Source organism: Malaclemys terrapin, chromosome 1, assembly GCF_027887155.1.
Source record: "Malaclemys terrapin pileata isolate rMalTer1 chromosome 1, rMalTer1.hap1, whole genome shotgun sequence".
Taxonomy (NCBI): Eukaryota; Metazoa; Chordata; order Testudines; family Emydidae; genus Malaclemys; species Malaclemys terrapin.
Genome location: NC_071505.1, coordinates 26,940,468 through 26,953,062, shown reverse-complemented (window position 1 = coordinate 26,953,062; position 12,595 = coordinate 26,940,468). Strand labels below are relative to the sequence as shown.

General features: G+C 40.3%; 1 protein-coding gene across 10 annotated transcripts in view; it reads left to right on the top strand.

The window, feature by feature from the left end:
* Positions 1–12,595, top strand: part of ATXN7L1 (ataxin 7 like 1) — a 183,571-nt gene that overhangs the window by 154,881 nt on the left and 16,095 nt on the right. For all 10 annotated transcript variants that reach the window (XR_008443842.1, XM_054018381.1, XM_054018367.1 and 7 more), the window contains 2 exons: positions 2,598–2,790; positions 8,299–8,420. Coding sequence is in view for 9 of the 10 variants with exons in the window: in XM_054018381.1 (XP_053874356.1) it covers positions 2,598–2,790; positions 8,299–8,420 (315 nt within the window). In the remaining variant the exon portion in view is untranslated. The remainder of the gene's footprint in view (positions 1–2,597; positions 2,791–8,298; positions 8,421–12,595) is intronic.

Genomic DNA, 12,595 nt, shown 5'->3' with positions numbered 1-12,595 from the left:
TGGGATGGGGGAGAGTGGTTATTCCATAAGCTCTGCTGTCAGTCGCAGAGTAGCTGAATGTTTCAGCTAAAATGGTCAGTAGAAGTTAGCAAAGTTAATATTCAAAATATCATGAGTAGGTTTTAGAGTCATTTCATTTAAGTGAATCAGGGCAATTCATGCCTCTCGGTTAAGTTTGTGAAGGAAGGTGCCACTTAATAATTCCGGTTCACTTTAATGGGACTACGTGTACAGGAAGGTGCACTTCAGTGTAAACAAAGTGATCAGCAGCTGGCCCTTAGCACTGTTCTTTCAGGCTGTCTCTCTGTAGCTCATCATTTCTTATTCAGGTTTTCTTTGCAACCACAAGGGCTAACAACACTTCTTAGAATGGAAGCCCAACTTCTAAAGAAACTGATGAAACCCTTCCACAGAAGTTCTGGCATAGTATACTGTGTCAGCTGAACCCCAGTAATGATCTGGTAAACATCCCATGTGGTCTAGTTTCTAGCATATAGCTCAGCAGGCCAAGTGACAGTCACTTGTATATCTTTTGAACTGGAGCACCAGTTTTGGATAGGGTTGATGGGGTCAGTCAAGTCAGATTGATCCATGCTTCTTTTATTATTTCATAATTCACTTCTTCTGAGAGGTCCCAGTTGGGATTGGGCCCCTAGTATGCTTGGTATTGTACAAACACATACAAAGATACTGTTTGTGCCTCAAAGAACATATCTAAAATAACCAAGTGACATAGAAAGGGTGCAGGAAGAGAGGTACAAACAAGGATATGCAGTTTTTATATGCATATCTGCACTTGCCACTTTAGAAATTACTCTGAATAAAGTAATTGCCAGGTGCTCCTGTCAGCTCCTCAAGCCATCAATAGTTGGCTAATTCAGTTCAGGGCAAGGAGCATGGAAGAATGTGTGTAGATGTTTGGGTGAGACTGACAAACTGGCAGATGAGGCTGGCATCACTGGTGGAGAGGGGAGACTATACAAAGAGATGGGCAGAGAGGCAGGGAATGGCAAAGTTGAGAAGAGACTTAAAGGCTTGCACTTACTATGGTGAAAGCCAGTGGAGGGCTTCAAAAAGAAGGGTGAAGCGGTCAGAACAACAGGCAAGGAAGATGAGCTTACCGGTTACACTTTGTAATTCTACCCATTAAGTACTCATTTCTGCTGCAGTGCCTGCATTTACCATCATAGTGACTATTAGTCTCCCTAGATCTCGGTACAGTAACGTGTATAACTGGTTTGAGATTGTAAACCTCAGTGCAGTTAGAGGTATAAGCAACTCTGCAGTGTCCACAAAACAGAGGCAGATTGGCTACAACTAGTGACATTTTAGGGGGGCTGCGTCCTATTACGTTAAGCTTCTCATCAACTCCAAGGTAATTTTAGAGAAAAACCTGTTAGGCACTGAAAACATGCCTATATTAGCAGCAGCATGTTTTTATTGTAAGCACTCAACAAATGTACTAGAATGGGTGTTTCTCTAAATCAGGGAGATGGATAGCTCAGTGGTTTGAGCATTAGCCTGCTAAACTCAGGGCTGTGAGTTCAATCCTTGAGGGGGCCATTTAGGGATCTGGGGCAAAAATCCATCTGGGGATTGGTCCTGCTTTAAGCAGGGGGTTGAACTAGATGGCCTCCTGAGGTCCCTTCCAACCCTGATAGTCTATGAAATCTACATTTTGGACTCTAGATTGTTGCACATGTGACTTCTCAGAATCAGAGAGTACAAAACTGAGGGAGAAACAATTTAGCAGTAAATTCACTTGACTAGAGAAGTGACAAAATCAGGCTACCAGTTACAGACCATTTGTTTCCCTCTACCTTCAGACTAGCACACATGCACACTTGGCCACATAGGGTGCAAGTCTTCACTGACTATAACTGAATTCCCCCAATAATTGTTTCTAGGCTGCTTTTGAAGCATATACATTTGTTGCTAAAGAAGGCACTGTTGTGCACTGGGGGCAGGGATTGTTTTGGGGGGTGGGCGGAGAGTGTCTAGCACAAAGCCTGCACTATTCTGGATGGTCCCGCTTTGACTTTTTTATAGGGTTTTAGAGAAAGGCCAGATAAAGTTGTCTACTGGGAAAATCCTACAATATAGAGGTATCTGGGTTTACTTAACTAGCTGGAAATAAACTAAGCCAGGCATTTTATTACATTTACTAAGCTAGTTGACCTTCTGGTAGGAATTTCATAGCAAATAAAATTACAGAACTGGACACCTCGTTTTTTGGGAAGTAACAGAGTAATGGTTCGATGTGTCAGCCTTTCAGTTTCTTTCCCATTTATTTTTTGTTTTTATTCAAATATACTTTCTTTGCCTTTCATACCTCTTAAACTGACCCTTCTGTGAGCCCCAAATGTAACTTCATCCAACACAAATTTAATCGTGAAAGGCTGAACTATGAAAGTGATGTAATTTTTAAAAAATCTTCTTAATTACCCCACATCATTTTTGTGCTGCTTACACTGTCATTTCTTGTGCCATTTACTTTGGAGCTTGAACAGATGTTGTGCCGTGCAATGCGGTTTTAGCAAGCTGGTTATGGAGCTTCTTCAAAACATTGAGTCTGTAAATATTTTTTCTCTTCTTAGACCATCATCTGCAAATAGTGTAAACAGCAACAGTTCTTCAAACCACAGTGGCTATGTACCAGAACTGCCACTACCTTCCATGGGAGGAGATTTAGCTAGTAGACTGTCCAGTGATGAAGGAGAAGTGGATGGAGCTGAAGAATCCGAGAAATTAGACTGTCATTTTTCTGGACACCACCCGAGGCCTCTTGGGGTATGTCTGTCTTTTTACAGCATTGCTGCTGTTGTTGTTTAAACTATGCCATTGGTGTGTATGGCATTCTACAGACATGTAAGAAATAAGGACTCTGCATTCTAAAGCTTTCAGTCTAAATAAGACAAATAGTTCTGATTCTGATAGAAGACAATGATGGGTAGGGGAGGAGGGGAGAAACAGGTTAGTGCACATAACATTAATAGTATAAGGTTATGGGCACAATAAAAGGTCAGCTGTAGGGGAAAAAAAAGTTTTAGGGCTAGATTTCCCTCTCACTGACATCAGTATAAACCAAAAGTAATTCTGATAATGAATAGTTACATTTGTGTAAAACTGGCATGAGAGACAATTAGCCTTTATATCTTAGGAAGAGCTAACATCTTAGGTTAAATGACAACATCTAAATGTCATTGAAAATCTTATAGCAACAAAAAAGCTACCAAGTGATTAAACTGCTTTATATTCTTGAGTATGTGTAGACTACCTTGGAGCAATCACACATTGCCTTATTCATCTAAAAATTGAGTGTCCTCTCCTGAGTGAGGCTTAATCCATCTGCTCTAGAAGCACTCTGGCTCAAGTGTGTGCCGGTCTGGCTGCTCCTGTTGTCTTTCTCCTCTGCTAGTTTTAAGTTTTATTGTTACTCATAAGTGCAGCCATATGGCACCAGAACTTAAGAGTGTATTTGTTTATCTAGTACAGTGAAAGCAGTAATCAGATAATTCTTGAACTCTTGAGCAGACAGCTCTCATAAAAATCGAGCTAAGGAAATTAATGACAACTAGAAGTTTTCATCAATTTATTTTCTATGCAATTTGCGCAATTAAGAGACTCTGCTTCTATATCACACCACAGTAATACACTGAAACAGTATGACGACTGCAACGTAGTCTAGTCCTCAGACTTAAATGTACATAATTCCCATTGAAGAAATGGAGAATTTTACCTGTGTTGTTACTCCTGGACTAGGCACATAGATGCCCAAATTTTAACATATGTTTACACTGATTTTCAAATTAAATTTAAATATCGCTCCATCTATATGTTTATTTTCCCCATGTTTTAAAGGATAGCCAGCATTAGAATTTATCCTGCTGTAATTATCATGTCCAGAAACTACAACGGCTTGTTTGGTGCATCCTACTATGTGTCAGTCAATTATACAAAGTTGCAGGTGGCACTTTCTCAGACGGATCGCATGGATGTGATTTCAGAGTCACTGAACAGTAAAGAAAAGCTAAAATTCTTTTAAAATTAAAAAAAAAATCTACATAATTAGTTGTCCTATAAACAAGCTATGTAATGTAGCATAAACTCTCCAAAATGTGTATTAATTTTGGATGGTCTCTTAACCCAGAGGCAAAATGAAGTGGAGCTACTCATAAGTGAAGATGGTATCCCTAACTTGTGAAAAAATTTCTCCTCTCTCCATCCAGCATGTGCTTCCCTTCCTCACAATCATTGTATTTGAACTTATGCTAAGGAATTCATGTTAAATTATACCCGTTGTCTGGGTACTGGCACTCGAATACTGCAGTTGATGGGTGTTTATATAGGAGCCCAGATGGGTAGATAGTATGTCTCATTTCATTGAGTACTATCCTTTTCATGTTGCACGAAGGAACACATAAGACAACTATAGGAAAGCTCTTGTCACCAGTAGAATTATACAATAAAGAAATCTCCATAAAACATTGGGTATCTGTCTGTCTAGTATTCTCTGCAGCGTCACCAGCAGACCCATGTTGGACTGTTTTCAAAGCCTTTTTGTAGAGGATTGGTGTGGGCTTGGATGCAGTGAAAGAAGTATGAAAGAACCACTAGATACAGAATGCATTGTTACCAAACAGCCGCCCCACTGAGTGTCAAAGGAACAGCGTTCATGAGTGTGAAGAGACAGTGACTCTGTAATAATGAGTGTTGGCCTGGTTAATTGGATGTATAGTGTATGGATATATTGGTTTAGCTCAACCTAGGAATAAATCTGTTGGGTTTGTCTGACTAGGAAAACAGGCAGAAAGAAAAGACTGGCTCAATATAAGCCACTGCTCAGGAAATACTTGTTGTTAAGAGATAGTGACAGAACTATCAGCTCTGAAAACTCTGGCTCAATGTCCTGCAGAACCTACAGGACTGTTTTTGATCAGAAGGCTCAAGGACCACAATGTGACGGGTTCTCCCCTCTTCCGCTCCTCCCCCCCCCCAGGTGTCACCTGGAACTGGGGTACCACTGAGCCCTCTGACTCACCAGTATGGGTTCCCTCTCACACTGTGCTGCTGTGACAAGCTGCAGACCTGCTCCCAGTCTTACACTTCCACCAGCATTCACACAGGTAGGGACACACCCAGCTGCAGTTACATGCAGGTTCTCCAACCAGCGACTGCATAAACCAACAATAGAGAGCCTACAGCCAAAATAACCACCGGCTTCCCAGCCTAGGACCCCCCCACTGGAATATAAACCCAGAATTATATTGTCTTGGACCGCACAGGGAACTGTAAGCTCATAGAGTTCACACACACACACAGTGTGGAGAGGAATATGGAACAGCCTTGAGATACAATTTCCCATACACTTCATTCCAACATACTGGTTTAGATAAAGCAAAAACAGGTTTATTAACCACAAAAGATAGATTTTAAGTGATTATAAGTGAGAGCAAACAGATCAAAGCAGATCACCTAGAAAACAAAAACGCAAATTAAGTCTAAGATACTAGAAAGATAGGATATGAATTAGTAAATTCTCACCCAGGCTGATGATACAGGCAGGCATGCAGATTCTCAAGGCCCAAGCTGCACTTGCTTTTACAGCTTGGAATCCTCAGGTTTTCATACACAGGCTAGAAATCCCTTTAGCCTGAGTCCAGCACTTCCTCCAGTTCAGTCTTTGTTCCTCCAGTGTTTCCAGGAGTCTTCTTGTGTGGAGACTGAAGAAAACCTGATGATGTCACTCCCTGCCTTATATAGCTTTAGCATGTGGTGGGGACCCTTTGTTCCAAACCTCAGTTTGTGGGAAAAACACCGGTATCCAAGATGGAGTCCAGAGACAAGGCCCTTACATGCCTTGGAGAGTCATAGCAGCCATTACTTACATGTTTCTGGAGTGTTCTCAGGAAGGCTCACCAGGTGGGAGATAAGTTTCTCCTAAAGCCTATTGTTTTCCCTAATGACTCATTACCCTGAATAGACCCTTCCCAGCCAGCTATCTAGACTGAAAGCATTTTGCCTAGTGGGCGTCACCCAGGTGTAACTACATTTGAAATACAGATACATAGTCAACATTCATAACTTCAGATACAAAAATGATACATGCATACAAATAGATAATCATATTGAGCAAAGCATAACTTTCCAATGACGCCTCACATGACCCGTCTTGTACAAAATGCATCATAATTATGCCGTAATTATATCATCATAATATCACTGTGACGAATATGGGGTGCAGTGTCGCACACAAATTTGGAATAACAAAAGAACTGTAACGGCTTAAAAGGAACCCTTTCTCAAGAGAGAGGTAATGGGAATTTGGGGGAACCAGTATGAGAGACAGGGATCTCCTGGAGTATCTGAAGAAGATAAGCCTGCCTAACTCTAACCATCTTAGGGGATGGTGAGACCTTTGGTAAGATAGACATGTGTAGATTGTTGATTTAAAGTCTTTTTTATCTAAAAGCTTTGTTCCTTCTGCTAAATAAGCAGAACTTTGATTTTATCTTCTATATGCTGGCCACAGACTCCCAAAGGGAAAAACCACAGGTGCCTGAACTCAGTAAGACCTGCTGAGTTGATACACTGGTTACTATAGCATGGACCTGGTCTAGGAGTGGGCAAATTGCAAAATTCAACCCCAGGGTAGGTAAAAGCCCAGGGCCTAGCACCTTGAGTGGATACTCTGAGAGAGATCAGAAAAGGAAGAGAGGTGCAGCTAGTGTTGTAATTATGTCAGTGTATTTCAATACAGCCATCTTCATCCAGAATAACAGTAGCTGCAGTATTCAATCTTGAGGGTAAGGGGTTAAGTATAACTGGAGAAGTGAGGGAATGTTCAGGATTCATCAGGGACGCACAGTAACCTCCCTCCTCTCTTCCATTCCACATATGCTTAATAAATATAATGTGTTATTTCATGTGAAATAAACTCTGTTTGCTCACACAGTGACCTGGTCATTGATTCTGGGATTTGATGCAGTCACCTCAATCCATGTAATCATAACAGCTATGCTCTGAGTGGCGGTGTAATCTGGTTTTACTCCACCACTTTTGTGTTCTTTTTACCCTCTCTTTGGCAACCAGTACAAAATATTACTTTTTGTAGGATGGCCAGCTGCTGGCCAGCTGCAGTCTGAGAGTTGTGTGTCTTCCATCTTCTTACAGATGTGTAATTGCTATGGTGCATTGGGGCTGCACTGGCAGAGAGTGAGTTACAAGAGTGTCCTGAACATATATATCACTGGGGCCATACCATGCTACTGGACCAGTTTGGAGTGTGCTGAAACAGAAAGACAGAAAAACAAGATAATTCTATGTAGTAATAGTGTTCCTAGGATATTGGCTGTTGGCATTAGGAGCAGGAATGAGGGCTAAGCTAAATAAAGATGACTACAGAGATAAGTGTATCAAGAGGCTAGAAAAGTGGTTCCATTGTTTTCTGATGTTTTCTTGACTTCTAAGAGGAATCTACTCCACAGAGATCTGTCGCCCCAACCCCTTGCCACGTTAAGGATCGGTAATGGTGACCAAAAAGAAAGTAGACAACCCAAAAGCATGGAAAGCTTTCAGTGATGCCCTCTCAGTGGTTTTTAAATTCATCCCCAAAAGTCTCTAGAGGTTGTGGTGCAAATACACCCTTTCGGAGTCTTCTGTAGAATTCCCACAGGGAGATGGTACCCACTAGTCAATGCATGTGCAGCCAGGAGAATGGAGTGTTGTGCACTCCTCTGTACAGGATGTACTGACAGCAACGCTTTTTCTCCTCTTCCTGAAGTGTCATCTATTCAGGCATTTGTGAAGTGGTTTATTAAGGACAGTGGTACAGTGCTTTTCGTTTAGTTTCTTTAAAAAGATTTTTATTCTTGCTTAATGAACCATGGTATTTAACATGCATTGAATGGTATAGCCGATTGAGGCAATTACAGTATTAGCAGGAATTACGTCTCTAACATTTCAGGTCAGGACTTACATGATGTTTGAAAGAGAAAGTATGACTCTGATATTAGAATCAAGCCCTTAACACTCACAGGTGAGTTTTTAGCGGATGTATAAAATACCCCTGACAACAAGCTGAAATGTTAAACATATTTCATATATCATGCAGGAAAGTAACTGGTGATATTTTCTTCTGTCTATAGCTGACTTTTAAAAATATATACGTTTGTGTGGTGCAAGTATGTGTGTGTATGGATGTGTGTGTGTGTGTGTTTTTTTTTTTAATTATTTTCTCTATACATTTTGTACTAATTTATTAGTCTATTAGCAACATTGAAATGTCTTTTCTTTCAGTTTTGTTCATATGGCAGTCGCTTAATGGGAAGAGGATACTATGTATTTGACAGAAGATGGGACTGTTTTCGATTCGCACTAAACTCCATGGTAGAAAAACACTTGAATTCACAGATGTGGAAGTAAGTGAGAATTTTGCACTATGTGGATGTTTTATTCTTTTATAATAGTTAATGCTTACAGTCTTCTAAATTAAGCACTTCCATGAAACGCTTTTTTTTTAAAGTTACGTGGCGCATTAGGTAGTGTCAGTTACATGAATACAATTTTATTCTTTGTACTCAAGAAACACAGCTAGCTTTTAGGAGCTTGCAGCACAACAGAATAATTTTTTAGTCAGAGTTCCGAAGCAGATTTCTACTTGGTGGCTGCTGCTGATCTTAACAGACGTGTACCACATCTAGGTCACTTGTCCCTCTGTACCTCTAGGGTAGGGTAGTTCCATTAGCCTTCTAACTGCTTATGTGTCATTCTGTTGTGCAGCCCATTTTTCCAAAATATTTGTGTCTGCTTCATGCAATTGTATAGATTTATTATCTACAGACATGGTTTTCTTTACCCATTATTTTGCCCTGACTTCACAGAGAGGCCTATGTACAAAAGATTTTTTTCTTTGGCTATCATTGAGGTGGTGGTGGTTCAGAGATACACTACAGCAATGTATTGATGGGTTGAATGCTCATTGCTTGAAAACCCACAGTAGTTTTCTCCATACTGACTAAAATAGCTCTGACAACAAGCTGAAATGTTAAATATATTTCATATATCATGCAGGAAAGGAACTGGTGATATTTTTCTCTGTCTAGAGCTGACTTTTAAAAATATATGTATATATTTGTGTTGTGCAAGTGCATGTGTGTGTGTATATATATATATATAGAGAGAGAGAGAGATAGTGTGAGAAACAGTCAAATGAAAAAAGTCCCATTTGATTACATCATGTAATGGCAGACAGCCAAAAATTGACAAGTTTTTAAGTGCTTATATACCAATGCTAGAAGTCTAAATAATAAGATGGGTGAACTAGAGTGCCTCGTATTAAATGAGGATCTTGATATGATAGACATCACAGAAACTTGGTGGAATAAGGATAATCAATAGGACACAGTAATACAGGGTACAAAATATATTGGAAAGACAGATCAGGTCTTCCTGGTGGGGGAGTGGCACTATATGTGAAAGAAAGCATCGAATCAAATAAAGTAAAAATCTTAAATGAACCAAACTGTACCATAGAATCTCCATGAATAATAATTCCATGCTCTGATAATAAAAATATAGCGGTAGGGATATATTACCAACCACCTGACCAGGATGGTGATAGAGACTGTGAAATGCTCAAGGAGATTAGAGAGGCTATTAAAATAAAAAGTTCAATAATAATGGGGGATTTCAACTATCCCCATATTGACTGGGTACATGTCACCTCAGGACGGGATGCAGAGATGAAGTTTCTTGACACCTTAAATTACTGCTTCTTGGAGCAGCTAGTCCTGGAACCCACAAGAGGAGAGGCAATTCTTGATTTAGTCTTAAGTGGAGCACAGGATCTGGTCCAAGAGGTTAATATAGTTGGACCACTTGGTCATAGTGACCATAATATAATTAAATTTAACGTCCCTGTGGCGGAGCAAACACCACAGCAGCCCAACATTGTAGTATTTAATTTCAGAAAGGGGACCTACACAAAAATGAGGTTAGTGAAACAGAAATTAAAAGTGCCAAAAGTGAAATCCCTGCAAGATGCATCGAAACTTTTTAACTACACCATAATAGAGGCTCAACTTAAATGCATACCCCAAATTAAAAAACATAGTAAGAGAACCAAAAAAAAATACTACCATGGCTAAACAACAAAGTAAAAGAAGCAGTGAGAGGCAAAAATGCATCCTTTAAAAAGTGGAAGTTAAATCCTAGTGAGGAAAATAGAAAGGAGCATAAACTTGGGCAAATGAAGTGTAAAAATATAATTAGGAAAGCCAAAAAAGAATTTGAAGAACAGCTAGCCAAAGACTCAAAAAGTAATAGCAAAAAAAAATTTAAGTACATCAGAAGCAGGAAGCCTGCTAAACAACCAGTGGGGTCACTGGACGATGGAGATGCTAAAGGCGCACTCAAGGACGATAAGGTCATTGCAGAGAAACTAAATGAATTATTTGCATTGGTCTTCATGGCTGAGGATGTGAGCAAGATTCCCAAACCTGAGCCATTCTTCTTTAGGTGACAGATCTGAGGAACTGTCCCAGATTGAGGTGTCATTTAGAGGAGGTTTTGGAACAAAGTGATAAATTAAACAGTAATAAGTCACCAGGACCAAATGGTATTCACCCAAGAGTTCTGAAGGAACTCAGATGTGAAATTGAAGAACTACTAACTCTAGTCTGTAACCTATAATTTAAATCCGCGTCTGTACCAAATGACTGGAGGATAGCTAATGTGATGCCAATTTTTAAAAAGGGCTCCAGAGGTGATCCAGCAATTACAAGACAGTAAGCCTGACTTCAGTACCGGGCAAACTGATTGAAACTATAGTAAAGAACAAAATTGTCAGACCCATGGAAATTTGTTGGGGAAGAGTCAGCATGGTTTTTGTAAAGGGAAATCATGCCTCACCAATCTACTAGAATTCTTTGAGTGAGGTCAACAAGCATGTAGATAAGGGGGATCCAGTGGCTATGGTGTACTTAGATGTTCAGAAAGCCTTTGACAAGGTCCCTCACCAAAGGCTCTTAAGCAAAGTAAGCAGTCATGGGATAAGAGAAACGGTCTTCTCATGGATTGGTAAGTGGTTAAAAGGTCAGAAACAAAGGATAGGAATAAATGGTCAGTTTTCAGAATGGAGTGAGGTAAATAGTGATGTCCCCAAGGGGTTTGTATTGGACCCAGTCCTATTCAACATATTCATAAATGATCTGGAAAAAGGGGTAAACAGTGAGGTGGCAAAATTTGCAGATGATACAAAAGTATTCAAGATAGTTAAGTCCCAGGCAGACTGCAAAGAGCTACAAAAGGATCTCTCAAAACTGGGTGACTGGGCAACAAAATGGCAGATGAAATTCAGTGTTGATAAATGCAAAGTAATGTACATTGGAAAATGTAATCCCAACTATACATATAAAATGATGGGGTCTAAATTAGGTGTTATCACTCAAGAAAGAGATCTTGGAGTCATTGTGGATAGTTCTCTGAAAACATTCACTCAATGTGCAGTGGCAGTCAAAAAAGCTAACAGAATGTTGGGAATCATTAGGAAAGGGATAGATAAGAAGACAGAAAAATATCATATTGCCTCTATATAAATCCATGGTACACCATATCTTGAATACTGCGTGCAGATGTGGTCACCCCATCTCAAAAAAGATTCAGAGAAGGGCAACAAAATTATTAGGGGTTTGGAACTGTTTCCATATGAGGAAAGATTAATAAGACTGGGACTTTTCAGCTTGGAAAAGAGACAACTAAGGGGGGGATATGATCGAGATCTAAAAAATCATAACTGGTATGGAGAAAGTAAATACGGCAGTGTTATTTACTCCTTCTCATAACACAAGAACTAGGGGTCACCAAATGAAATTAATAGGAAGCAGGTTTAAAACAAACAAAAGGAAGTATTTTTTCACACAATGCACAGTCAACCTGTGGAACTCTTTGCCAGAGGAAGTTGTGAAGGCCAAGACTATAACAGGATTCAAAAATGAATTAGATAAATTAATGGAGGATAGGTCCATCAATGGCTGTTAGCCAGAATGGGCAGGGATGATGTCAGAATCATAGAAGATATGGGTTGGAAGAGACCTCAGGAGGTTATCTAGTCCAACCCCCTGCTCAAATCAGGACCAACCCCAACTAAATCATCCCAGCCAAGGCTTTGTCAAGCCAGGCCTTAAAAACCTCTAAGGATAGAGATTCCACCACCTCCCTAGGTAACCCATTCCAGTGCTTCACCACTCTCCTAGTGAAATAGTTTTTCCTAATATCCAACCTAGACCTCCCCCACTGCAACTTGAGACCACTGCTCCTTGTTCTGCCATCTGCCACCACTGAGAACAGACGAGCTCCATCCTCTTTGGAACCCCCCTTCAGGTAGTTGAAGACTGCTATCAAATCCCTGCTCACTCTTCTCTTCTGCAGACTAAATAACCCCATTTCCCTCAGCATCTCCTCATAAATCATGTGCCCAAGCCCCTTAATAATTTTCGTTGCCCTCCACTGGACTCTCTCCAATTTGTCCACATCCTTTCTGTAGTGGGGGGCCCAAAACTGGATGCAGTACTCCAGATGTGGCTTCACCAGTGCC